The 27,522-nt window shown below is 35.7% G+C and overlaps 1 protein-coding gene and 1 long non-coding RNA gene across 4 annotated transcripts in view; one reads left to right on the plus strand and one right to left on the minus strand.

Moving 5' to 3' along the window:
* Positions 1-26,065, plus strand: part of LOC128241906 (arylsulfatase B-like) — a 29,575-nt gene extending 3,510 nt beyond the window's left edge. For both annotated transcript variants that reach the window (XM_052959036.1, XM_052959037.1), the window contains exons 4-15: positions 515-566; positions 2,079-2,182; positions 6,544-6,650; positions 7,075-7,139; positions 8,036-8,140; positions 9,178-9,241; positions 9,963-10,060; positions 10,245-10,384; positions 24,261-24,319; positions 24,567-24,678; positions 25,161-25,288; positions 25,781-26,065. In XM_052959036.1, coding sequence (XP_052814996.1) covers positions 515-566; positions 2,079-2,182; positions 6,544-6,650; positions 7,075-7,139; positions 8,036-8,140; positions 9,178-9,241; positions 9,963-10,060; positions 10,245-10,384; positions 24,261-24,319; positions 24,567-24,678; positions 25,161-25,288; positions 25,781-25,953 — 1,207 coding nt within the window. In that variant the 3' untranslated portion in view covers positions 25,954-26,065. The remainder of the gene's footprint in view (positions 1-514; positions 567-2,078; positions 2,183-6,543; positions 6,651-7,074; positions 7,140-8,035; positions 8,141-9,177; positions 9,242-9,962; positions 10,061-10,244; positions 10,385-24,260; positions 24,320-24,566; positions 24,679-25,160; positions 25,289-25,780) is intronic.
* LOC128241908 (uncharacterized) lies at positions 11,907-13,419 on the minus strand. 2 transcript variants are annotated; one of them, XR_008262517.1, is made up of 4 exons: positions 13,097-13,415; positions 12,644-12,821; positions 12,267-12,443; positions 11,907-12,045 (listed from the first exon to the last, which is right to left on the minus strand). It is a non-coding gene; the product is annotated as an uncharacterized LOC128241908 (long non-coding RNA). The 2 variants fall into 2 exon arrangements; XR_008262516.1 differs by having other exon boundaries at positions 12,267-12,821; positions 13,097-13,419.
* Positions 26,066-27,522: the final 1,457 nt, after the last annotated feature.

A 27,522-nucleotide genomic window follows, 5' to 3' on the forward strand; every position in this document is an offset into this window, starting at 1 on the left:
AAATGTCAAATGTCGTGCCAGCACGACATAACATTTTAAATGTTAACTGTCGTGCCAGCACGACTTTCATTTTTGAATGTCCAATGTCCAATGTCGTGCCAGCACGACTTTCGTTTTTGAATGACCAATGTCCAATGTCGTGCTGGCACAAATTTCGATTTTGAATGTCCAATGTCCAATGTCGTGCCACCGCAACATTCGATTTTGAATGTCCAATGTCCAATGTCGTGCCAGCACAACATTCATTTTGAATGTCCAATGTGCAATGTCGTATGTTAAGCTAACTTCACACAGCTAATTTTCAGTTATTTTTTCGGCAAATAACTTAATATATACTATTTTATATCTAATATTTGTTGTGTACCAAAAGGCTAAAAAGATGAATAACTTTTATACAGAACAAATATGAACAAACATATATGTATTAATTAGTTCAGATCATCCACGATTCAAACATTTCGATACATATTACGATCTCAATATTGACAGATTCATAACAGATCTTACGTTGCAGGTCAAGAAACTGCTTCATGACTGGATATTACCCCTTTCACACTGGACTTCAGGTGACCTTTGCCGATTTGTTTTATATTGCAGTAGAACATGTACACCAATTGTTTTAAACTATATATTAGTGCGATATTAAACATGCAAACAATAGGGCTTTTTGAGTAGAATCAAATCTGATATGCAGCTGTTTACGCTGTTTAATCATGATAAAGAGTTATGCAAAAACGTTATACGCACGTTAATGTATCCATTTGTAAATGCTTCCAACAGCAGTTTATATCGAGTTAATAATTGAAATGCAATGTCTCTGGCGCTGGTGTACTTAACATAACGTCATATACCCGTACCATCACGGATGTCTTACACGCTGGTGTGGTGAACGTGGCGTCATATACTAGTACTATCATGACTTTATATACCCGTCCTTACATGGCCTTATATACACGTCCCATCCCGGATGTCTAATGCGCCAGTGTAGTTAACATGCCGTCATTTACCCGTCTTAACATGGCGTCATATACTCGTCCCATCCCGGGTGTCTCTGACGCTAGCATGGTTAACATGACGTCATTTACCCGTATTACAACGATGCCATATAACCGTCCTAACATGGCGTCATATACTCGTCCTATCCCGGATGTTTCTGACGCAAGTGTTGTCAACATGACGTCTTTTACCCGTATTAAAATGATGCCATATAACCGCCCTTACATGGCGTCACATACCTGTCCTATCCCGGATGTCTCGCACGCAATTTAGGTTAACACGGCGTCATAAACATGTTCTATCATGACGTTATATTCCCATCCTAACATGACGTCATATACCCGTCTCATCCCGGATGTCTCTGACGGTGGTGTGGTTAACATGACGTCTTTTACCAGCCCCACTCCGAATGTCTTTGACGCTGTTGTGGTTAAAATGATGTCATATACCCGCCAAAACCCGGATGTCTCTGACGCTGGTGTAGCTATCATGACGTTTTATTCCCGCCCCATCCAAGATGTCGCTGACACTGGTGTGGTTAACATGACGTCATTTACCCGCCCCATCCTGGGAGGCTGCCGATAAACTTTACCACGTCTCGCCATACTGGTTGAAAAAAGAGCTCATGACCAATAGGGTGGCTTGTGTTTTCGTCATAGACCGCCTTTTCAAGATTTTTTAATGGTTTATATCAGAGGTCATCGCCAAATACCCACGACTGACCCATTCCATTAAACGAACAGGGCGGGTTCAGGATATATCATTTTGGCGTAGTTTATGCATATTTCCCTATACCATTTCGACATGAAAAAATCACTTGAACTATACTAGAGTTGGGTGGGGATCTAAGTGATTCTTTATTTGCCCTGTGTCTGGGATAGATGTCTAGTGAAAGTTAAAGGAATAGGTCTATCGTTGGTAACCGACTTTGGTTAAAGGCAAACATGGCCAAAATATCACCCTATTGTCATATGAATAAGATATGTGTCCAGGTAACGCAAAACGAACTATTAATTGAATGTGAATCAACAGTATATAATCACAACATAAATAAAAACACATTTTGCATATTTCTTTTTCAGCATGGCACAATTCATCCAAACCACCCTGGATTCATGCCGTCAAATTTTACCACCCTCCCACAAAAGCTGAAAGAGATTGGCTATACCACCCATATGGTCGGAAAGTATGTACATCTGTTATACCACCATATTATCTGAACGTGTGTAGTTTTGTTATTATTATAAATAATATAGATATAATAAAAAAAAATATCTATTGGTAATACCTACTATAAAGGCATTACTTTACAACACCAATCCGGCAGAAATATGTGTAATTGGGTTATTATACACTTATGGCCAGAACGTATGTAGTTTGGTTATAATACCCCTTTTAGTCAGAACGTATGTGGATTGGTTATTATACCATTTTGTTCAGAACGTATGTAGATGGTGATACGACCAGATGGTCAGAACGTACGTAGATGGTGATACGACCAGATGGTCAGAACGTATGTAGATGGTGAAACGACCAGATTGTCAGAACGTACGTAGATGGTGATACGACCAGATGGTCAGAACGTACGTAGATGGTGATACGACCAGATGGTCAGAACGTACGTAGATGGTGTTACGACCAGATGGTGAGAACGTATGTAGATTGGTGATACGACCAGATGGTGAGAACGTATGTAGATTGGTGATACGACCAGATGGTCAGAACGTATGTAGATTGGTGATACGACCAGATGGTGAGAACGTATGTAGATTGGTGATACGACAAGATTGTCAGAACGTATGTAGATTGGCGATACGACCAGATTGTCAGAACGTTTGTAGATTGGTAATACAACCAAATTGTCAGAACGTATGTAGATTGGTAATTCGACCAGATTGTCAGAACGTATGTAGATTGGTGATACGACCAGATTGTCAGAACGTATGTAGATTGGTGAAACGACCAGATTGTCAGAACGTATGTAGATTGGTGATACGACCAGATGGTGAGAACGTATGTAGATTGGTGATACGACAAGATTGTCAGAACGTATGTAGATTGGCGATACGACCAGATTGTTAGAACGTATGTAGATTGGCGATACGACCAGATTGTCAGAACGTTTGTAGATTGGTAATACAACCAAATTGTCAGAACGTATGTAGATTGGTAATTCGACCAGATTGTCAGAACGTATGTAGATTGGTGATACGACCAGATTGTCAGAACGTATGTAGATTGGTGAAACGACCAGATTGTCAGAACGTATGTAGATTGGTGATACGACCAGATGGTCAGAACGTATATAGATTGGTGATACGACCAGCTTGTCAGAACGTATGTAGATTGGTGATACGACCAGATTGTCAGAACGTATGTAGATTGGTGATACGACCAGATTGTCAGAAAGTATGTAGATGGTGATACGACCAGATGGTCAGAACGTATGTAGATTGGTGATACGACCAGATTGTCAGAACGTATGTAGATTGGTGATACGACCAGATGGTCAGAACGTATGTAGATTGGTGATACGACCAGATTGTCAGAACGTATGTAGATGGTGATACGACCAGATTGTCAGAACGTATGTAGATGGTGATGTGACCAGATGGTCAGAACGTATGTAGATTGGTGATACGACCAGATTTTCAGAACGTATGTAGATTGGTGATACGACCAGATGGTCAGAACGTATGCAGATTGGTAATACGACCAGATTGTCAGAACGTATGTAGATGGTGATACGACCAGATTGTCAGAACGTATGTAGATGGTGATGTGACCAGATGGTCAGAACGTATGTAGATTGGTGATACGACCAGATTTTCAGAACGTATGTAGATTGGTGATACGACCAGATGGTCAGAACGTATGCAGATTGGTAATACGACCAGATTGTCAGAACGTATGTAGATGGTGATACGACCAGATTGTCAGAACGTATGTAGATTGGTGATACGACCAGATTGTCAGAACGTATGTAGATTGGTAATACGACCAGATTGTCAGAACGTATGTAGATGGTGATACGACCAGATTGTCAGAACGTATGTAGATGGTGATGTGACCAGATGGTCAGAACGTATGTAGATTGGTGATACGACCAGATGGTCAGAACATATGTAGATTGGTGATACGACCAGATTGTCAGAAAGTATGTATATTGGTAATACGACCAGATGGTGAGAACGTATGTAGATTGGTGATACGACCAGATTGTCAGAACGTATGTAGATGGTGATGTGACCAGATGGTCAGAACGTATGTAGATTGGTGATACGACCAGATTGTCAGAACGTATGTAGATTGGTAATACGACCAGATGGTGAGAACGTATGTAGATTGGTGATACGACCAGATTGTCAGAACGTATGTAGATGGTGATACGACAAGATTGTCAGAACGTTTGTAGATTGGTGATACGACCAGATTGTCAGAACGTTTGTAGATTGGTGATACGACCAGATGGTCAGAGCGTATGTAGATTAAATATACTACAATATGGTCAGAACGTATGAAGATTGTATATAAAACCATATGGTCAGAATGTATGTAGTTTTATAGTAATACCCATATGGTTAGAACGTTTTTATAATGGTTGTAATAACTATATGATTAGAACGTATGTAGATTAGTTAAAATAACCATATTGTCGGAAAGTGTGGTTTTATAACTTATGGACGGAATGTATGTAGATTGGTTATACAACTATGTTGTTGATATGTATGTAGTTGGTTATACGACCATATGGTCGGAATGTATGTAGTTGGTTATACGATCATATGGTCGGAATGTATGTAGTTCGTTATACGACCATATGGTCGGAATGTATGTAGTTGGTTATACGACCATATGGTCGGAATGTATGTAGTTGGTTATACGACCATATGGTCGGAATGTATGTAGTTGGTTATACGATCATATGGTCGGAATGTATGTAGTTGGTTATACGACCATATGGTCGGAATGTATGTAGTTGGTTATACGATCATATGGTCGGAATGTATGTAGTTGGTTATACGACCATATGGTCGGAATGTATGTAGTTTGTTATACGATCATAATTATTGTCAGAATGTATGTAGTTGGTTATACGACCATAAAGTTTGAATGTATGTAGTTGGTTATACGACCATAATGTTGGAATGTAGGTAGTTGGTTATACGACCATATGATCAGAATGTTATGTAGTTGGTTATACGACCATAAAGTTGGAATGTATGTAGTTGGTTATACGACCATATGATCAGAATGTTATGGACCGAGGATATTGCTCGACTGCTCGACATAATTAGGTTTCGATGCAGCGTGGGTATATTTTATATGGAATTAGAAGGAAAAAAGTTCGGGACCAAGCTCCGACCTCGAGGGACCGCCGGTTCTCGAACGAACGCTTGTTTGAGAGAACGCAGTTTCACTGTAGTTGGTTATACGACCATAAAGTTGGAATGTATGTAGTTGGTTATACGATCATATGATCAGAATGTTATGTAGTTGGTTATACGACCATAAAGTTGGAATGTATGTAGTTGGTTATACGATCATAATTATGGTCGGAATGTATGTAGTTGGTGTTACGAGCATATGATCGAAATGTATGTAGTTGGTTATACGACCATATGGTCAGAATGTATGTAGTTGGTTATAAGACCATATGGTCGAAATGTATGTACATGTAGTTGGTTATACGACCATAAAGTCGGAATGTATTAGTTGGTTATACGACCATATGGTCGAAATGTATGTACATGTAGTTGGTTATACGACCATAAAGTCGGAATGTATTAGCTGGTTATACGACCATAAAGTTGGAATGTATGTAGTTGATTATACGATCGTAATTATGGTCGAAATGTATGTAGTTGGTAATACGATCATATGATCGGAATGTATGTAGTTGGTTAAACGTAATAATTATGGTCGGAATGTATGTAGTTGGTTATACGGCCATATGGTCGGAATGTACGTTGTTGGTTATAAGACCATAAAGTTGGAATGTATGGAGTTGGTTTTACGGCTTTTTGCACAGAATGTATGCAAATTGACTATTATAGCTATAACACCCAAATAATCGGAGAATATGTAGAATCGCTGTATGGTCGGAGAATATGTAGAATCGCTGTATGGTCGGAGAATATGTAGAATCGCTGTATGGTCGGAGAATATGTGGAATCGCTGCATGGTCCGACAATACGTAGAATCGCCGTATGGTCGGAGAATATGTAAATTCGCTGTACAGTCAATTCGCTGTAAATTGGCTATACCATATATTATGTGCCTTTGTCTGAGAAGCACAGCTTACTTACCAATCGCGTAGTAAGATTTATATTCAAAATGTATATTTTTTGCTTCTATGTTAGTATACATTTATTTATCAATAAAGTCGTCTCAATCATTGACAGATTCGGCTGTTCAAGCTATTTGACATGATTTATTTTGAATACAAATCATTACGTATTGATGAATTTAATGCGTACCCTTGCAGGCATTCTGCTCTATATTCCGTAACCTTACCAGCAATTGCAGCTTTTGTTATGGCTACAGGTGGCACCTCGGATTTTGTAACTGGAAGTACACGCCTACATTCCGGGGGTTCGACTCATTTATGGGCTTTTTCAGCGGCGCTGAGGACTATAATACACATATAAGAGGTAAATAGGAAGCGTAATGCTGTAAGGTATTTCTATTGGGACCGACTGTGTTTGTTCGATGTTAACAACCAAAAATATCCCGGGTAATGTCTTCTCTAATGCAAAATATTCATTTACATGCACAACATTGTAAAAAGATACCATTGTCATGTATCGCATCGGCTGGCATATCTACTAATTAATTTGAGGTAGATTACAATTTCTTAAAAGCATGATGTTAGGATAATCCTGGCTGCGGACACATGCATCAGGTGAACGGTTTACAACCCGCAGTATGTTATTACTTTGAAAAAAAGCTTAAGCATATTGCAAAATGTACAAACTTTCCTTTGATGAAAGATAAGATGTCATTAAAGATTGCAACAATGCAAGAGTACCATGCTTGATATATTTAAAACAGGAAAACAAACATACATTTTTTCAGATAACGGATATGACTTCTGGTTCAACCAATCCGTGCACCATCCCCCGGAAGGCGAGTATTCGGCCGTGAGTTATGAATTTTCAGATTTTAGAGACTAACCTATTTTTTCTTAATTTGTGAAAGACCCGTGGAGGGTGTTTTCGATCTGCGTTATAATGTTGAACGTGTTTTTGAAATTTATATATTTGTTTATATTTATCGTTATATTTTATTTATCATATAAAATTATATTATTTTATCATTTCATTTTTATTAATCATAGTCCTATTTATTTATCTTTGTTTGTCTTTATGTCAACTTCTAGTCCTTTATTGGAATAGAAACTGCTTTGTCAAAATAGAATATATTCCGTATTTTGTATTATAGTCAGTTCTCTTATGAAGGTGTTCTAAAACAGTTCTTATGTTGCCAGGGTTTCTTCATAGACATGACGAAACAAAGTTGTATTTATTTGAAGTGTCAAAGTAGAATCTTTAATTTGGTTCGAATTTTTGATATAATTTTATTTTTACCTCACTCTTATTAGCTTTTGATAGAATTCCCGATTCAAGCACATTCTTTTAGGCTGTACATTTACGCAGTTAATGATATACAATGTTTGGTGGCATATTACTGCCGTCAGAAACCTGATAACGTTCGTGACTTGTTTCGTGTAAACCACCAAGTTGGCAGTCTGGGCACTTATGTCTGTTTTAAGACTGATGCTATTTATCTTACCAAAAATGTTGTGAGAATATTAACTATATAACTAGATAATTATCGCGAAAACTAAGTGCTTAATACGAAGCAGTTATCAGGTTATCTTACTGGAGTAATATGCCAACATAGCATTGCTATAAGACATAACATATTGCTACTTTTTGCCAAGTCATATGTTATTAAAACTAACAACTTGAATAAGTTTGTTAATTAGTTCTAACTGATGCGGGTCTTTTTAATGCACGTGCGTTTGGTGTTCCAGAATGTGATATCTGCGCGTGCAATTGAGATTCTTGATACTGTAGACCCAGTGAATGAACAGCTCTACCTCTATCTGCCATTCCAGTCCGTGCACGCACCTCTTGAGGTAAATCTTCTTTAACCTTCATGAAGTAGCTTGGTGTAATACTTCTTTAAAATAACACAAACACATTTATCTCGACTGAGAATACCTGGAAGTTGGTTGCCCTGTTGACGCAGAGGTTAGCGCTTCAAATCCGAGTCTGAGTGCATGTGAGTTTGGTTGGTTGTCATCAAGCTGGACAAGTGGGCTACGGTTGTACTTTTACAAAACTACAAATACATCTCGATTGTGATCACAGCCCTGCTTGCTGTTACAGTATGTACAGCTAATGTTAAGCGATTTGATCCACCAATTGCAGTGTCTGCGCTGAAATACAACAGGGTTACAACTCAATACAGTATGCTAGCGTTAGCTTCAACCTTTAATCTAATGGAACTGATACTGCATTCTAAGCAAATGTGAAGAACGCAGTTATGAACCAGCCATACGTTCATTCAACGTTAACAGTCGCTCACGGTTACTGTTTTGTGTAATCCTGTTTTGCAAGCGGGGAACCAAAGCGGAAACACTAGCTGTTAACACCTTTCGTTAGTCCTAAACTCAGGGTTGTTTTGTGTGTACATTGAAAGACAACCAGAATTACCCGTGGTTTAACCTAAGCACACAGCCTAAGTATAAGGCCAGTCCACTCCCATTCTAATAAAGTGTTTTTTGTCAATTCATTTACAAGATCAATATACCTTTATGAAGCAGGAGAGATCTCTTATACAAGATTGTTCAGTTATATATATTGCTATTTTACACTGAAACATTTTTTGATTTTAAATAAATGACATAAAGTGCAATTAAAAGTCATTTAAACGCACCCATTTGTATGCGCACGCAACGACATTTCGAAAATGACGTCGTCGAATTGTGTCCCAACCCTGTGAGCGCTGACGTTTGATTAAGAACAGAAAGCGGGCTTTTAGTGAAATATTAATTTTATTTCACAGATTAATCTTTATAAACCACCGGAAAGCATATTCTAAAAAGCATTGCAAAGTTTGTGAGAACTATCTATGGCCGAAATCATTATGGCATAATTCTCGTTATTGTAGGTTCCTGAACGCTATGAAAGCATTTATGCAAATATTTCAACCAAGAGCAGGCGTACCTACTGTGGTATGTATAGTTTGAAATATTTATTATTATTTTCATAAAAAAAGTTTCAAAATAAAATGATCGCACCTATAAAATCTATATCACGTGAAAAAATTGTTAAAGCGATTTCGGACTATATTTAACTAAGTGCATGTTCAATTAGGGGCAAGTCCGGGATTTGATGTTATTTGGGCGTCACAAATCGCGCGGCCTCCACCCCAGAAAAAGAAGCCTTCACGTAAAGGCTCGCATAGTTTCGCTTGCTTATTTAATATAAAATTGTGCATTGTGGTGTATTTATACCCTGGTCAGTTTAAGGCGCTGGGGAACCCGCTTGGGACACTAAAGCTATTTTATTTATAAGATTTGAAAAATAAAAGTTATTTAAAATGTGTTTTTTGCTTCATAAATAATAGGAGAGGAGTCATCTCTGTCACTCTTATTTCGCATTGACTCGATTTATTTTTGTCTTAGTTTTTTATCCTCTCGCATTCAGTTTTTTGTATAAACAACCCTTGCTTTTGTTTCCTTTTTTGTAATTATTTATTTAACGATGTTTTATTGTATTATTTACATGCTAAAGGGGGGATTTGGCAGTTGGGTTATGTATTATCAATGTATATAGAACATTAAAGTCAAAATGAAAAAAAATCATATGTGTTTTAGGTTTCCAAGCATGATTATTAAAAGTTTAAACAAACTTTGCGAAACATCTTCCCATTGAATCTGTTGTGTTTTGCAGGCATGGTTTCTGCACTGGACGAGGCGGTCGGGAACATAACTGACGCCTTGAGAGACCGGGGATTCATGGACAATGCTCTCATCGTCTTCACCACTGACGTGAGTGGGTTCGAGATCCCTTCAATTGTTGTTGGTTTTAGTTACATTGATTTAATATATTTACAAATTGGACTGCTACTGATCTCATGTCAAAGTCTGAAATCACGTATTTTTTACCTCTTTTAAAGCTAAAAGTCTTTTTTTTCAAATATGTATCTAATATTGATAAGAATTCCGTTAACAGAACGGCGGAGCGACGTGGGCGGGCGCGAACAACCTGCCGCTTCGGGGCGGCAAGACGACGCTGTGGGAGGGTGGCACCCGAGGGGCGGCTTTCGTCTACAGCGACTACCTCCTCCAGAAAACCGGATACACAAACAACGAGTAGGCATACTTAACATCCTGGGAATATTTTTCTATGGCAATGTTTCAACAAACTTCACTTATTAGACACAAACAAAAGATGATCACGTGATTTAAAACCCCAAAAAAGGTCTCAGACTTGAGTCCATTCTGAACCCTAGATATTTGTACCACTATAACTGGAAAAAGTTGATAGTAAATCAATGATAAAGAAAGATCTACATTATTATACTATTATGGAGGCTAGAAACCTAAAGTAATATGATACTTGCAGTTGTTTTGTAATCAGTAAAGGCTAGAAACCTAAAATAATATGATACTTGCAGTTGTTTTGCAATCAGTGAAGGCTTGAAACCTATAATAATACATCGATCCGAGATGCCAAGATAAGCTCCGCCCCCTTAGATATTGTTACTATGCGCCCCAAGCGTAAATTCAAAATGGCGGCTCACGCGCTGCTACGATAGCATCAGAATCCGATTCTCTCGCGAAGATTTCGGACAATATATCAGTTAAATATTTACCGGATCAAGCCAAATTATCGGGAAAGGTGTAAGAAAAGGGATTAAATTACTTTCTACAAGGTTATATTCATGACATTAAAGTTTTGGAAGAGGAAATATCTGCCATGTTACCGCGAGATGCTGGCCTTCAATGAGAAAAAACGACAAGCATCATATGTTAAGTGTCGATGTGGAGAGGGATTCCATACGATATAGGTATTGCTCATGAAAACCAGGGTATGTGAATTTCCAATTGTATTTAACAAATGTTATTATACTAGTAATTTTATTCTTAAATATACATTGTGAATTATAAGCAATTTTGGATCGCCATGTCATTTACATTTCATGCCGTAATACGGAATGCGAAAAAAATATTTTCAAGTCGTCGAGTAGAGAAAGAAGTAAGATACTGTATGTTGTATTTCAATTTATTGGTTTTCATATTTCTAGTTACTGCCTCGTTTTAGACATTTAACATCTGGAAAGTCAAATGATACTTCATGGGTCAGTGTAGGATAAACACATGCCAATTTCACAGCATGATATCATGCTTTTGTTTTGATAACTTGTCAACAATCTCTGTTTTCATTTTTTTTATAGATTGAGCGGTCATTGTTCACACGTGGTTGGCTTAATCAAATCACTTCAGGAAGTTGCACAACTTCACCCATGTTCCTGATCAACAAAGTTACACAAGTATTCCCCAACAATGGAATGTGCCAAAGGGATCAAAGATCAAGCCAGTTCCAGTGAACCAAGTCATAGTAGCACAGTCGGTAAAGGAAACCTGTCCTTTGCCAGATAGATACACAGACCAAGTTTACAAATTTTAAATCTAATTAAATAAATGAACTACAAACACACAATTCACTTTACAATGCTTTATTCCAAACATGAATAAACTAACAGTTATTCAATTATATCAAAGAAGCAGAAATAAAATCATATGGTTCCTGTATAATATTTAAACAAATTGTAACTATTGCTTCTTTGAGCAGAACTATATCGACATTTACAGTTTGTTTAAATTCCCACCAGTTGCTTTAAAATCTGAATTTCACAACACTTTGATGAAAGTGCAGACTGTTATTCTTCAACTTGGACTTCTTTTTGTGACAACTGTTCTTTTAGGGAAGCATTTTGAGCGGTAAGTGCAAACATCCAAAGGTGACGTCCCTGAAAATAAATGCATAATAAATTTTACATTTAAGACAAGATGTTTAAAACTGACTCCTACCATTTCTCAAGAGTGTGGGAATACCTCTGTTTGAAATGCAGCACCTATTGATTTACCGAAAGAGTTCACACCGTTAAATACCACACAACCTGTGAAGACCCAAGTAAAACAGAACTGACAACAAGATCATAGGCATTGTTAGAGTGTTGGTTTCACTTACATGGACATTCGGTCTGTGTTTCTACTCCTGGTACAGTGTCTGCAGGATCCTGAACCAGCTTTTCTCTGAAAGAAATTATTGTTATGTTGATATATTTATATGCAAATTTACACACAAAAAAAAACTGTGTAATTTCCGTGTAATAATGTTTTCTTCAGTTCTTTTGAGTGTTCTTTTCTGTAACATACAAAATACTTGTATTAAAATATATGTAACTATAATGCTGTTGTTTTGTATTGAAAAAGGAACAGTGGCATTTTAAAAATGAGTAGAAGTCTACAAAATAATACAGTCTCAGTTTTGCAATTTATCCTACATGGTACATGTTATTCAAGTCTTCCGCGCACTCCATAAAGATAAATAAAACTCTAACGCACAGGCATGTGATATCTTGTATTAAATGCATACACTTGCATTTTGTGTATAAATGCTGCCATAAGTTTCCTTTCCAAGTGACCGCTTTGTGGGGAGTGTTCTTGAAGATGTTATTCTCCAGCCATCAGCTGATGGTGGGTCAGGATACACTTTAGATGGTCCATTTCCTCCATGAAAGTGCTTAAATATGCATAATAGTAAAATATAATTAGTGTGACAAGACTCCACAATGCCAGTCAGTAACATATTATACAATAAAACAGTAGTTTAAACTTGACACATTCATAACCTGATGGAAACTGTCAACTAGCATGATCTCCATATGGAGGTCAATATTTAGGACACAAGAAAGTAAACAAAATAAACATTTGGCATGATTTGCAGAATTCAGAATTATAATTGAAATGATTGAATTTTGATCGTTTTACGATGAAACCAAATTTTAATTTACTAACCTTCGAGCAGACATCTTCGTGCTTGTTTATCCTGTTGACATTTAGTTTCTCTTGTGGCCGTCCACAGGCTTTAATCCAGCATTTGCACTTCTCAATATCGGATTATACGTCGGAAATCGTTTAAATCGGCCTCCATTTAGTCCCTCCGGATACCTTAATCTGCATAACATATTCCCCATCCGCATCGTTTAACCCTTTTCACAAATCAGTCTTAAAACTTCAATAAAATGTCCGGTTGTAAACAGTTATCGCTGCTGTGTTTGTGGGTAAAGATGGCGGACGGGACTCGGTGAATAATTTGCAGCTTTCTCATTGGTCAATAATGATTAGTTTGATTGACAGGTCGGATCGATGTATATGATACTTGCAGTTGTTTTGCAATCAGTGAAGGCGTGAAACCTAAAATAATATGATACTTGCAGTTGTTCAGCAATCAGTGAAGGCTTGAAACCTATAATAATATGATACTTGCAGTTGTTTTGCAATCAGTGAAGGCGTGAAACCTAAAATAATATGATACTTGCAGTTGTTCAGCAATCAGTGAAGGCGTGAAACCTAAAATAATATGATACTTGCAGTTGTTTTGCAATAAGTAAAGGCTTGAAACCTATAATAATATGATACTTGCAGTTGTTTTGCAATCAGTGAAGGCTTGAAACCTATAATAATATGATACATACAGTTGTTTTGCAATCAGTGAAGGCGTGAAACCTAAAATAATATGATACTTGCAGTTGTTTTGCAATAAGTAACGGCTTGAAACCTATAATAATATTATACTTGCAGTTGTTTTGCAATAAGTAACGGCTTGAAACCTATAATAATATGATACTTGCAGTTTTTTTGCAATCAGTGAAGGCTTGAAACCTATAATAATATGATACTTGCAGTTGTTCAGCAATCAGTGAAGGCCTGAAACCTATAATAATATGATACTTGCAGTTGTTTTGCAATCAGTGAAGGCTTGAAACCTATAATAATATGATACTTGCAGTTGTTTTGCAATAAGTAACGGCTTGAAACATATAATAATATGATACTTGCAGTTGTTTTGCAATAAGTAAAGGCTAGAAACCTAAAATAATATGATACTTGCAGTTGTTTTGCAATCAGTGAAGGCTTGAAACCTATAATAATATGATACTTGCAGTTGTTTTGCAATAAGAAAAGGCTTGAAACCTATAATAATATGATACTTGCAGTTGTTTTGCAATCAGTGATGGCCTGAAACCTATAATAATATGATACTTGCAGTTGTTCTGTAATCAGTAAAGGCTTGAAACCTATAATTATATGATACTTGCAGTTGTTTTGCAATCAGTAAAGGCGTGAAACCTAAAATAATACGATACTTGCAGTTGTTCTGTAATCAGTAAAGGCTTGAAACATATAATTATATGATACTTGCAGTTGTTTTGCAATCAGTGATGGCCTGAAACCTATAATTATACGATACTTGCAGTTGTTTTGCAATCAGTGATGGCCTGAAACCTATAATTATATGATACTTGCAGTTGTTCTGTAATCAGTGATGGCTTGAAACCTATAATAATATGATACTTGCAGTTGTTTTGCAATCAGTGATGGCCTGAAACCTATAATTATATGATACTTGCAGTTGTTTTGCAATCAGTGATGGCCTGAAACCTATAATTATACGATACTTGCAGTTGTTTTGCAATCAGTGATGGCTTGAAACCTATAATTATATGATACTTGCAGTTGTTTTGCAATCAGTGATGGCTTGAAACCTATAATTATACGATACTTGCAGTTGTTTTGCAATCAGTGATGGCTTGAAACCTATAATAATATGATACTTGCAGTTGTTTTGCAATCAGTGATGGCTTGAAACCTATAATTATACGATACTTGCAGTTGTTTTGCAATCAGTGATGGCCTGAAACCTATAATTATACGATACTTGCAGTTGTTTTGCAATCAGTGATGGCCTGAAACCTATAATTATATGATACTTGCAGTTGTTCTGTAATCAGTGATGGCCTGAAACCTATAATTATACGATACTTGCAGTTGTTTTGCAATCAGTGATGGCTTGAAACCTATAATAATATGATACTTGCAGTTGTTTTGCAATCAGTGATGGCTTGAAACCTATAATTATACGATACTTGCAGTTGTTTTGCAATCAGTGATGGCCTGAAACCTATAATTATATGATACTTGCAGTTGTTCTGTAATCAGTGATGGCCTGAAACCTATAATTATACGATACTTGCAGTTGTTTTGCAATCAGTGATGGCTTGAAACCTATAATTATATGATACTTGCAGTTGTTTTGCAATCAGTGATGGCTTGAAACCTATAATTATACGATACTTGCAGTTGTTTTGCAATCAGTGATGGCCTGAAACCTATAATTATACGATACTTGCAGTTGTTTTGCAATCAGTGATGGCCTGAAACCTATAATTATATGATACTTGCAGTTGTTCTGTAATCAGTGATGGCCTGAAACCTATAATTATATGATACTTGCAGTTGTTCTGTAATCAGTGATGGCTTGAAACCTATAATTATATGATACTTGCAGTTGTTCTGTAATCAGTGATGGCCTGAAACCTATAATTATACGATACTTGCAGTTGTTTTGCAATCAGTGATGGCTTGAAACCTATAATAATATGATACTTGCAGTTGTTTTGCAATCAGTGATGGCTTGAAACCTATAATTATACGATACTTGCAGTTGTTTTGCAATCAGTGATGGCCTGAAACCTATAATTATATGATACTTGCAGTTGTTCTGTAATCAGTGATGGCCTGAAACCTATAATTATACGATACTTGCAGTTGTTTTGCAATCAGTGATGGCTTGAAACCTATAATTATATGATACTTGCAGTTGTTTTGCAATCAGTGATGGCTTGAAACCTATAATTATACGATACTTGCAGTTGTTTTGCAATCAGTGATGGCCTGAAACCTATAATAATATGATACTTGCAGTTGTTCTGTAATCAGTGATGGCCTGAAACCTATAATTATACGATACTTGCAGTTGTTTTGCAATCAGTGATGGCTTGAAACCTATAATAATATGATACTTGCAGTTGTTTTGCAATCAGTGATGGCTTGAAACCTATAATTATATGATACTTGCAGTTGTTTTGCAATCAGTGATGGCTAGAAACCTAAAGTAATATGATACTTGCAGTTGTTTTGTAATCAGTAAAGGCTAGAAACCTAAAATAATATGATACTTGCAGTTGTTTTGCAATCAGTGAAGGCTTGAAACCTATAATAATATGATACTTGCAGTTGTTTTGCAATCAGTGAAGGCGTGAAACCTAAAATAATATGATACTTGCAGTTGTTCAGCAATCAGTGAAGGCTTGAAACCTATAATAATATGATACTTGCAGTTGTTTTGCAATCAGTGAAGGCGTGAAACCTAAAATAATATGATACTTGCAGTTGTTCAGCAATCAGTGAAGGCGTGAAACCTAAAATAATATGATACTTGCAGTTGTTTTGCAATAAGTAAAGGCTTGAAACCTATAATAATATGATACTTGCAGTTGTTTTGCAATCAGTGAAGGCTTGAAACCTATAATAATATGATACATACAGTTGTTTTGCAATCAGTGAAGGCGTGAAACCTAAAATAATATGATACTTGCAGTTGTTTTGCAATAAGTAACGGCTTGAAACCTATAATAATATTATACTTGCAGTTGTTTTGCAATAAGTAACGGCTTGAAACCTATAATAATATGATACTTGCAGTTTTTTTGCAATCAGTGAAGGCTTGAAACCTATAATAATATGATACTTGCAGTTGTTCAGCAATCAGTGAAGGCCTGAAACCTATAATAATATGATACTTGCAGTTTTTTTGCAATCAGTGAAGGCTTGAAACCTATAATAATATGATACTTGCAGTTGTTTTGCAATAAGTAACGGCTTGAAACATATAATAATATGATACTTGCAGTTGTTTTGCAATAAGTAAAGGCTAGAAACCTAAAATAATATGATACTTGCAGTTGTTTTGCAATCAGTGAAGGCTTGAAACCTATAATAATATGATACTTGCAGTTGTTTTGCAATAAGAAAAGGCTTGAAACCTATAATAATATGATACTTGCAGTTGTTTTGCAATCAGTGATGGCCTGAAACCTATAATAATATGATACTTGCAGTTGTTCTGTAATCAGTAAAGGCTTGAAACCTATAATTATATGATACTTGCAGTTGTTTTGCAATCAGTAAAGGCGTGAAACCTAAAATAATACGATACTTGCAGTTGTTCTGTAATCAGTAAAGGCTTGAAACCTATAATTATATGATACTTGCAGTTGTTTTGCAATCAGTGATGGCCTGAAACCTATAATTATACGATACTTGCAGTTGTTTTGCAATCAGTGATGGCCTGAAACCTATAATTATATGATACTTGCAGTTGTTCTGTAATCAGTGATGGCTTGAAACCTATAATAATATGATACTTGCAGTTGTTTTGTAATCAGTGATGGCCTGAAACCTATAATTATATGATACTTGCAGTTGTTTTGCAATCAGTGATGGCCTGAAACCTATAATTATACGATACTTGCAGTTGTTTTGCAATCAGTGATGGCTTGAAACCTATAATTATATGATACTTGCAGTTGTTTTGCAATCAGTGATGGCTTGAAACCTATAATTATATGATACTTGCAGTTGTTTTGCAATCAGTGATGGCTTGAAACCTATAATAATATGATACTTGCAGTTGTTTTGCAATCAGTGATGGCTTGAAACCTATAATTATACGATACTTGCAGTTGTTTTGCAATCAGTGATGGCCTGAAACCTATAATTATACGATACTTGCAGTTGTTTTGCAATCAGTGATGGCCTGAAACCTATAATTATATGATACTTGCAGTTGTTCTGTAATCAGTGATGGCCTGAAACCTATAATTATACGATACTTGCAGTTGTTTTGCAATCAGTGATGGCTTGAAACCTATAATAATATGATACTTGCAGTTGTTTTGCAATCAGTGATGGCTTGAAACCTATAATTATACGATACTTGCAGTTGTTTTGCAATCAGTGATGGCCTGAAACCTATAATTATATGATACTTGCAGTTGTTCTGTAATCAGTGATGGCCTGAAACCTATAATTATACGATACTTGCAGTTGTTTTGCAATCAGTGATGGCTTGAAACCTATAATTATATGATACTTGCAGTTGTTTTGCAATCAGTGATGGCTTGAAACCTATAATTATACGATACTTGCAGTTGTTTTGCAATCAGTGATGGCCTGAAACCTATAATTATACGATACTTGCAGTTGTTTTGCAATCAGTGATGGCCTGAAACCTATAATTATATGATACTTGCAGTTGTTCTGTAATCAGTGATGGCCTGAAACCTATAATTATATGATACTTGCAGTTGTTCTGTAATCAGTGATGGCTTGAAACCTATAATTATATGATACTTGCAGTTGTTCTGTAATCAGTGATGGCCTGAAACCTATAATTATACGATACTTGCAGTTGTTTTGCAATCAGTGATGGCTTGAAAATTATAATAATATGATACTTGCAGTTGTTTTGCAATCAGTGATGGCTTGAAACCTATAATTATACGATACTTGCAGTTGTTTTGCAATCAGTGATGGCCTGAAACCTATAATTATATGATACTTGCAGTTGTTCTGTAATCAGTGATGGCCTGAAACCTATAATTATACGATACTTGCAGTTGTTTTGCAATCAGTGATGGCTTGAAACCTATAATTATATGATACTTGCAGTTGTTTTGCAATCAGTGATGGCTTGAAACCTATAATTATACGATACTTGCAGTTGTTTTGCAATCAGTGATGGCCTGAAACCTATAATAATATGATACTTGCAGTTGTTCTGTAATCAGTGATGGCCTGAAACCTATAATTATACGATACTTGCAGTTGTTTTGCAATCAGTGATGGCTTGAAACCTATAATAATATGATACTTGCAGTTGTTTTGCAATCAGTGATGGCTTGAAACCTATAATTATATGATACTTGCAGTTGTTTTGCAATCAGTGATGGCTTGAAACCTATAATAATATGATACTTGCAGTTGTTTTGCAATCAGTGAAGGCTTGAAACCTATAATAATATGATACTTGCAGTTCTTTTGCAATCAGTGATGGCTTGAAACCTATAATTATACGATACTTGCAGTTGTTTTGCAATCAGTGAAGGCTTGAAACCTATAATAATATGATACTTGCAGTTGTTTTGCAATCAGTGATGGCTTGAAACCTATAATTATACGATACTTGCAGTTGTTTTGCAATCAGTGATGGCTTGAAACCTATAATAATATGATACTTGCAGTTGTTTTGCAATCAGTGATGGCTTGAAATCTATAATTATATGATACTTGCAGTTGTTTTGCAATCAGTGATGGCTTGAAACCTATAATAATATGATACTTGCAGTTGTTTTGCAATCAGTGAAGGCTTGAAACCTATAATAATATGATACTTGCAGTTGTTTTGCAATCAGTGATGGCTTGAAACCTATAATTATATGATACTTGCAGTTGTTTTGCAATCAGTGATGGCTTGAAACCTATAATTATATGATACTTGCAGTTGTTCTGTAATCAGTGATGGCCTGAAACCTATAATTATATGATACTTGCAGTTGTTTTGCAATCAGTGATGGCTTGAAACCTATAATTATATGATACTTGCAGTTGTTCTGTAATCAGTGAAGGCTTGAAACCTATAATTATACGATACTTGCAGTTGTTTTGCAATCAGTGAAGGCTTGAACCCATGATAATATGATACTTGCAGTTGTTTTGTAATCAGTGATGGCTTAAAACCTATAATTATATGATACTTGCAGTTGTTCAGCAATCAGTGAAGGCTTGAAACCTATAATTATATGATACATACAGTTGTTTTGCAATCAGTGAAGGCGTGAAACCTAAAATAATATGATACTTGCAGTTGTTCAGCAATCAGTGATGGCCTGAAACCTATAATAATATGATACTTGCAGTTGTTCTGTAATCAGTAAAGGCTTGAAACCTATAATTATATGATACTTGCAGTTGTTCAGCAATCAGTGAAGGCTTGAAACCTATAATTATATGATACTTGCAGTTGTTCAGCAATCAGTGAAGGCTTGGACTCATGATAATATGAAACTTGCAGTTGTTTTGCAATCAGTGATGGCCTGAAATCTATAATAATATGATACTTGCAGTTGTTTTGCAATCAGTGATGGCCTGAAACCTATAATTATATGATACTTGCAGTGGTTTTGCAATCAGTGATGGCCTGAAACATATAATAATATGATATTTGCAGTTGTTTTGCAATCAGTGATGGCCTGAAACCTATAATAATATGATACTTGCAGTTGCCCTGCAATCAGTGAAGGCTTAAAACCTATAATAATATGATACTTACAGTTGTTCAGCAATCAGTAAAGGCTTGAAACCTATAATAATATGATACTTGCAGTTGGTTTGCAATCAGTGATGGCTTGAAACCTATAATAATATTATACTTGCAGTTGTTTTGCAATCAGTGAAGGCTTGAAACCTATGATAATATGATATTTGCTGTTGTTTTGCAATCAGTGATGGCTTGAAACCTATAATAATATGATACTTGCAGTTGTTTTGCAATCAGTTATGGCCTGCAACCTATAATAATATGATACTTGCAGTTGTTTTGTAATCAGTAAAGAGTAGGCACCTATAATAATATGATACTTGCAGTTGTTTGTAATCAGTAAAGGCTTGAAAGCTATAATAATATGATACTTGCAGTTGGTTTGTAATCAGTGATGGCTTGAAACCTATAATAATATGATACTTAAAGTTGTTCAGCAATCAGTGAAGGCTTGAAACCTATAATAATATGATACTTGCAGTTGTTTTGTAATCAGTAAAGGCTTGAAACCTATAATAATATGATACTTGCTGTTGTTTTGCAATCAGTGATGGCTTGAAACATATAATAATATGATATTTGCAGTTGTTTTGCAATCAGTGATGGCCTGAAACCTATAATAATATGATACTTGCAGTTGCCCTGCAATTAGTGATGGCTTGAATCCTATAATAATATGATATTTACAGTTGTTTAGCAATCAGTGATGGCTTGAAACCTATAATAATATGATACTTGCAGTTGTTTTGTAATCAGTGATGGCTTGAAACCTATAATAATATGATACTTGCAGTTGTTTTGTAATCAGTAAAGGCTTGAAACCTATAATAATATGATACTTGCAGTTGTTCAGCAATCAGTGAAGGCTTGAACCCATGATAATATGATGCTTGCAGTTGTTCAGCAATCATTGAAGGCTTGAAACCTATAATAATATGATACTTGCTGTTGTTTTGTAATCAGTGAAGGCTTGAAACCTATAATAATATGATACTTGCTGTTGTTCTGTAATCAGTGATGGCTTGAAACCTATAATTATATGATACTTGCTGTTGTTCTGTAATCAGTGATGGCTTGAAACCTATAATAATATGATACTTGCAGTTGTTCATCAATCAGTGAAGGCTTGAAACCTATAATAATATGATACTTGCAGTTGTTTTGTAATCAGTGATGGCTTGAAACCTATAATAATACGATACTTGCAGTTGTTCTGTAATCAGTGATGGCTTGAAACCTATGATTATATGATACTTGCTGTTGTTCTGTAATCAGTGATGGCCTGAAACCTATAATAATATGATACTTGCAGTTGTTCTGTAATCAGTGATGGCTTGAAACCTATAATAATATGATACTTGCAGTTGTTCTGTAATCAGTGATGGCTTGAAACCTATAATAATATGATACTTACAGTTGTTCAGCAATCAGTGATGGCTTGAAACCTATAATAATATGATACTTACAGTTGTTCAGCAATCAGTGATGGCTTGAAACCTATAATGATATGATACTTGCAGTTGTTCTGTAATCAGTGATGGCTTGAAACCTATAATTATATGATACTTGCAGTTGTTCTGTAATCAGTGATGGCTTGAAACCTATAATTATATGATACTTGCTGTTGTTTTGCAATCAGTGATGGCTTGAAACCTATAATAATATGATACTTGCAGTTGTTCTGTAATCAGTGATGGCTTGAAACCTATAATTATATGATACTTGCAGTTGTTCTGTAATCAGTGATGGCTTGAAACCTATAATAATATGATACTTGCAGTTGTTCTGTAATCAGTGATGGCTTGAAACTTATAATTATATGATACTTGCAGTTGTTCTGTAATCAGTGATGGCTTGAAACCTATAATAATATGATACTTGCAGTTGTTCTGTAATCAGTGATGGCTTGAAACCTATAATAATATGATACTTGCATTTGTTCTGTAATCAGTGATGGCTTAAAACCTATAATTATATGATACTTGCAGTTGTTCTGTAATCAGTGATGGCTTGAAACCTATAATTATATGATACTTGCAGTTGTTTTGCAATCAGTGAAGGCTTGAAACCTATAATTATATGATACTTGCAGCTGTTTTGTAATCAGTAAAGGCCTGAAACCTATAATTATACGATACTTGCAGTTGTTTTGCAATCAGTGATGGCCTGAAACCTATAATTATACGATACTTGCAGTTGTTTTGTAATCAGTGATGGCCTGAAACCTATAATTATATGATACTTGCAGTTGTTTTGTAATCAGTAAAGGCTTGAAACCTATAATTATATGATACTTGCAGCTGTTTTGTAATCAGTGATGGCCTGAAACCTATAATTATATTATACTTGCAGTTGTTTTGTAATCAGTGAAGGCTTGAAACCTATAATTATACGATACTTGCAGCTGTTTTGTAATCAGTAAAGGCTTGAAACCTATAATTATATGATACTAGCAGCTGTTTTCTAATCAGTGAAGGCTTGAAACCTATAATTATACGATACTTGCAGTTGTTTTGCAATCAGTGATGGCCTGAAACCTATAATTATACGATACTTGCAGTTGTTTTGTAATCAGTGATGGCCTGAAACCTATAATTATATGATACCTGCAGTTGTTTTGTAATCAGTAAAGGCTTGAAACCTATAATTATATGATACTTGCAGCTGTTTTGTAATCAGTGATGGCCTGAAACCTATAATTATATGATACTTGCAGTTGTTTTGTAATCAGTAAAGGCTTGAAACCTATAATAATATGATACTTGCAGTTGTTTTGTAATCAGTGATGGCCTGAAACCTATAATTATATGATACTTGCAGTTGTTTTGTAATCAGTAAAGGCTTGAAACCTATAATAATATGATACTTGCAGTTGTTTTGCAATCAGTGATGGCTTGAAACCTATAATTATATGATACTTGCAGTTGTTTTGCAATCAGTGATGGCCTAAAACCTATTATTATATGATACTTGCAGTTGTTTTGCAATCAGTGAAGGCTTGAAACCTATAATTATATGATACTTGCAGCTGTTTTGTAATCAGTGAAGGCTTGAAACCTATAATTATATGATACTTGCAGCTGTTCTGTAATCAGTGAAGGCTTGAAACCTATAATTATATGATACTTGCAGTTGTTCTGTAATCAGTGAAGGCTTGAAACCTATAATTATATGATACTTGCAGCTGTTTTGTAATCAGTAAAGGCTTGAAACCTATAATTATATGATACTTGCAGTTGTTCTGTAATCAGTGAAGGCTTGAAACCTATAATTATATGATACTTGCAGCTGTTTAGTAATCAGTGATGGCCTGAAACCTATAATTATATGATACTTGCAGCTGTTTTGTAATCGGTAAAGGCTTGAAACCTATAATAATATGATACTTGCAGTTGTTTTGCAATCATTGAAGGCTTGAACCTACAATAATATGATACTTGCAGTTGTTTTGCAATCAGTGAAGGCTTGAACTATAATAATATGGGTCAACAGGCATCCTAAATTCACATTCATGTGGGTCGGGTTGTTTTATAATTTTCTTTGAAAATTGTGAACCATTTTTTTTCAAAGTATCCAATGTTCATAAGGTCAAACTTTGAAGCCTGGTTAGGACAAAAATTTACTGACATCAACAGATTTATGACTAAAGTCGAGAAACATACATGTACTTCGGCAAACTTCGGAAAGTCTCACTGTACAGTATATACCTTATCGATTGATTTACTTGTCTCTTTACAGAATGATTCATGCTGTGGACTGGTTCCCAACACTTCTTACACTGGCAGGAGGAAATCCCGGTATTTCTTTCTTAATAAGTGTAACAATATTTGACTGGTTTCCAACACTTTTTACACTAACAGTTTTATTTTAATATACTCGTAATATCTCATTCTCTTTGAATGCATACGTTTTTTTTAAAAAGGTATGTTAAAAATTATAAAAACTCTAATTTCAATGACAAAAAGATAATTATGTTGTTGTGGATGATTTTTTTTGTTTCTTGTTGTTATAAGACTGTTTTTCATTTTCTTACTTTTCCCGTAGACGCAGGTATGGACGGCGTGAATCAGTGGCCCACCGTCAGTTCCGGAGCTCCATCCGCTCGCTCGGAGTTTGTCTACAACATCGACGAAATTGCCAAGAATGCAGCCATCAGGTCCGATTATTGTTCTCGCTAAGTTAGAAGTTTGCATAAGGGTAAACATTCTCCAATTCTTAAAAGATATTACGAGTATTATTTGAAAACTTCCGAGGGTGATGGCAAATTGTAAAATTTTATACTTGTAAAGAATGATGATATTAGTGGTGGCTCCAGTATTTGGCGTAAGAGGGGGGCGCATTGTTGTATATGTAGCCCTTCCCTGAGTATCGAAATATGAGTTAATTGTAGATAATGAGGTTTTGAGGATCCTATCAATAGAACAGTTCAGATACGTTAAGTCTGAACTGGTGTTTTTGGTTTCTTTGTTTTTTCTTGTTTTACCCGATATTGACCTAAAAACTTAACTTGGACAATTAACGGTGGATTGGGGATACCATATGACCCCCCCCCCCACCATAACCTCTTGTTGGAATACAGCTAGAACGATATTTCTATAAACATGTATATATATATATATATTTAGTCACACCTTTCAGGGTTGGCCAATATAAGCTGATTGAAGGCTCTCCGGGCATCTTTAACGGATGGACGCCACTGCCGCCACTGGCAGATTCGGCCTTATCAAATGGGCCCTTTCCAGAGCATCAATTGTTCGACCTTCAAGGTAAGCCCATCAATATTTTAACTTAAACTTGTTATAAACCTATCAAAGTTTTGCCCAATCGCGTTTAGTTTAAACATATTTATTGAGGAAAAAAACACAAGACAACATATATACATCAATGAAAAACAAAGAATTTGATCGAAAGCATAGCTTATATAGATCATTTTCGTATCGCGTTTGGGGATAAAACTTGTGTAGATTTTCGATAAGCTAGAGTTGGACAAGATACCCAATGAGAGCGCCTTGGCGTGCATCCAGACCACGCCCTCCGCCCTATCTGGTTTTCCAAACATTTATAAGGCCATAATAATTAGTAAGTCATCAAGTAATTTTCGTACACAGCATTTCCCAGACAAAGACAAGAGTTTTTTTGAATCAGCACTCGTTGTTTTAGATGTTAATTTACAAAAAAACTTTCCTACGGTGTTTATGTTTTTTTCTAAACGCGATTTGTTTTTAATGACATATAGAATACAAATATTCATTTTACAGTGGACCCGACGGAGCACCATGACATAGCAAGTGACCATCCAGATGTTGTTTCCAAAATGCTGGGCCGCCTCAGTTTCCACAAGGCGACATCGGTACCCGCCAATAATCCGCCCGCCGACCCCGCCTCCGACCCAAATAACTTCGGCGGCAACTGGTCACCAGGATGGTGCTAGGGCTGCTCAACAATTTAATACTCACTTTCAAAATATTTGTGAAGAAATAATCTATAATTAACAATAAATAACTCTCTAAAATCATGTTGTTTTTTTTACAATTTAAGGTAGATATATGCATACCATTTCTATTTTTTCTACTTACACTAATTACAGGAAAACTACAATTAAAACTGATTAATAGAAAATCTTCGAGTGGTCAAGACAATGACTTTTACAATTCAACCCATTAAAAAAGCTCTTTTTTAACAACTAACAGCGACCATCACGTTGAGACTTTATGGTGAATGGCAACATATCTGATATTGTTATTTCAGCTAGAAGAAATCTAGGTTCCTAGCGGTGATTATATTATAAACAAATGAATGTCTCCACCGTCAATCTCCATCTAAATGGATTTGCATTGTACCCATGTCGGAAAGAAGTTCATGTAGCCAATATTTTTATCTTATCAGATACCCGCTTTAAATAAAGGTTCTTGAATCTTGTATATTGTAATTTGTACCTTGTATAAGTAACCTTAAATAAGATAATCCTCGACGTTCATGAGTCGACAAATAATTGCGAACAACAAATTGATTTTCAAGAGCTTGTAAGTTGTTGTAAAACATTTTTTCGCATCGACAAGGTACAATGTAATAAAATGTACGGTTACATTTAGGATCAACAAGCTAGACAGGAATGTATAATGATGATTGCTCAATCAATCACTTTGTAAACAGGCTCACCACCATAGTTATCTGCCCATGTTGATACAAAAAAAATGTCTGCGTTTATGTATCAAAATGAAAGTTTGAAGTGTAAATGTAGAACAAATCTCACCCTCTGGAAGTATGTTAATTGTTTTTTCGTAGCCATATCACGACATGACGGTTATGTATTATTACACAATTTTGAAAGCCGGATCAATGATAAAGCTGCATGTTACTTTTTGCATAGGAACAGTTTGAAAATTAAACACCATATAAGGGTCAATATGACGCTAAAAATACAGATAATAACAAGTGTGGTCTTCGGCTAACAGGCGGAATAACTTGTCACAACTTTGGGTTTAAAGTTAACTACAGTCATAGCTGAGTGCACACTTGTTTGTTGCAGACATGATTCAGTGCAAAGCCTCTGGTGCTTAACATGAATCTATCGATACGCAATGCAGCTGAAAATGCATTGCAGCTGAATAAGATATGCAATAAATGAACAAGGCGATTTTATCTAGTTGTATTGTCTTGAAGTCAATTGGAGAAATCGTAAAGTAAATATTTGGGGGAAGTTGTAGTATTTCCAACGAAATATTTGTTTTGCTCCTTCGACTGTCGAGGTGAAATTTAAAAATATCGCGAACCGCTGTAATGCTAATAATCGTAGGGGGTGTTTATGGACCGAACGGATGCATATTGTTTATGCATTGTCCGTTCGTTCGTTTGTTGGCCACAATCGTGTTTCTCACGTAAATTTATTTGAATTTTGACAAAGGTGTATATACATGTACATAAGAATGGGAAAGCATGTGGCGCAAAAATGTCGTGTTTTCGCCTCACATGTCAAGATCATATTAAGAGGTCAACTGGT

The sequence above is a fragment of the Mya arenaria genome, chromosome 7 (genome assembly GCF_026914265.1).
Source record: "Mya arenaria isolate MELC-2E11 chromosome 7, ASM2691426v1".
Classification (NCBI taxonomy): domain Eukaryota; kingdom Metazoa; phylum Mollusca; class Bivalvia; order Myida; family Myidae; genus Mya; species Mya arenaria.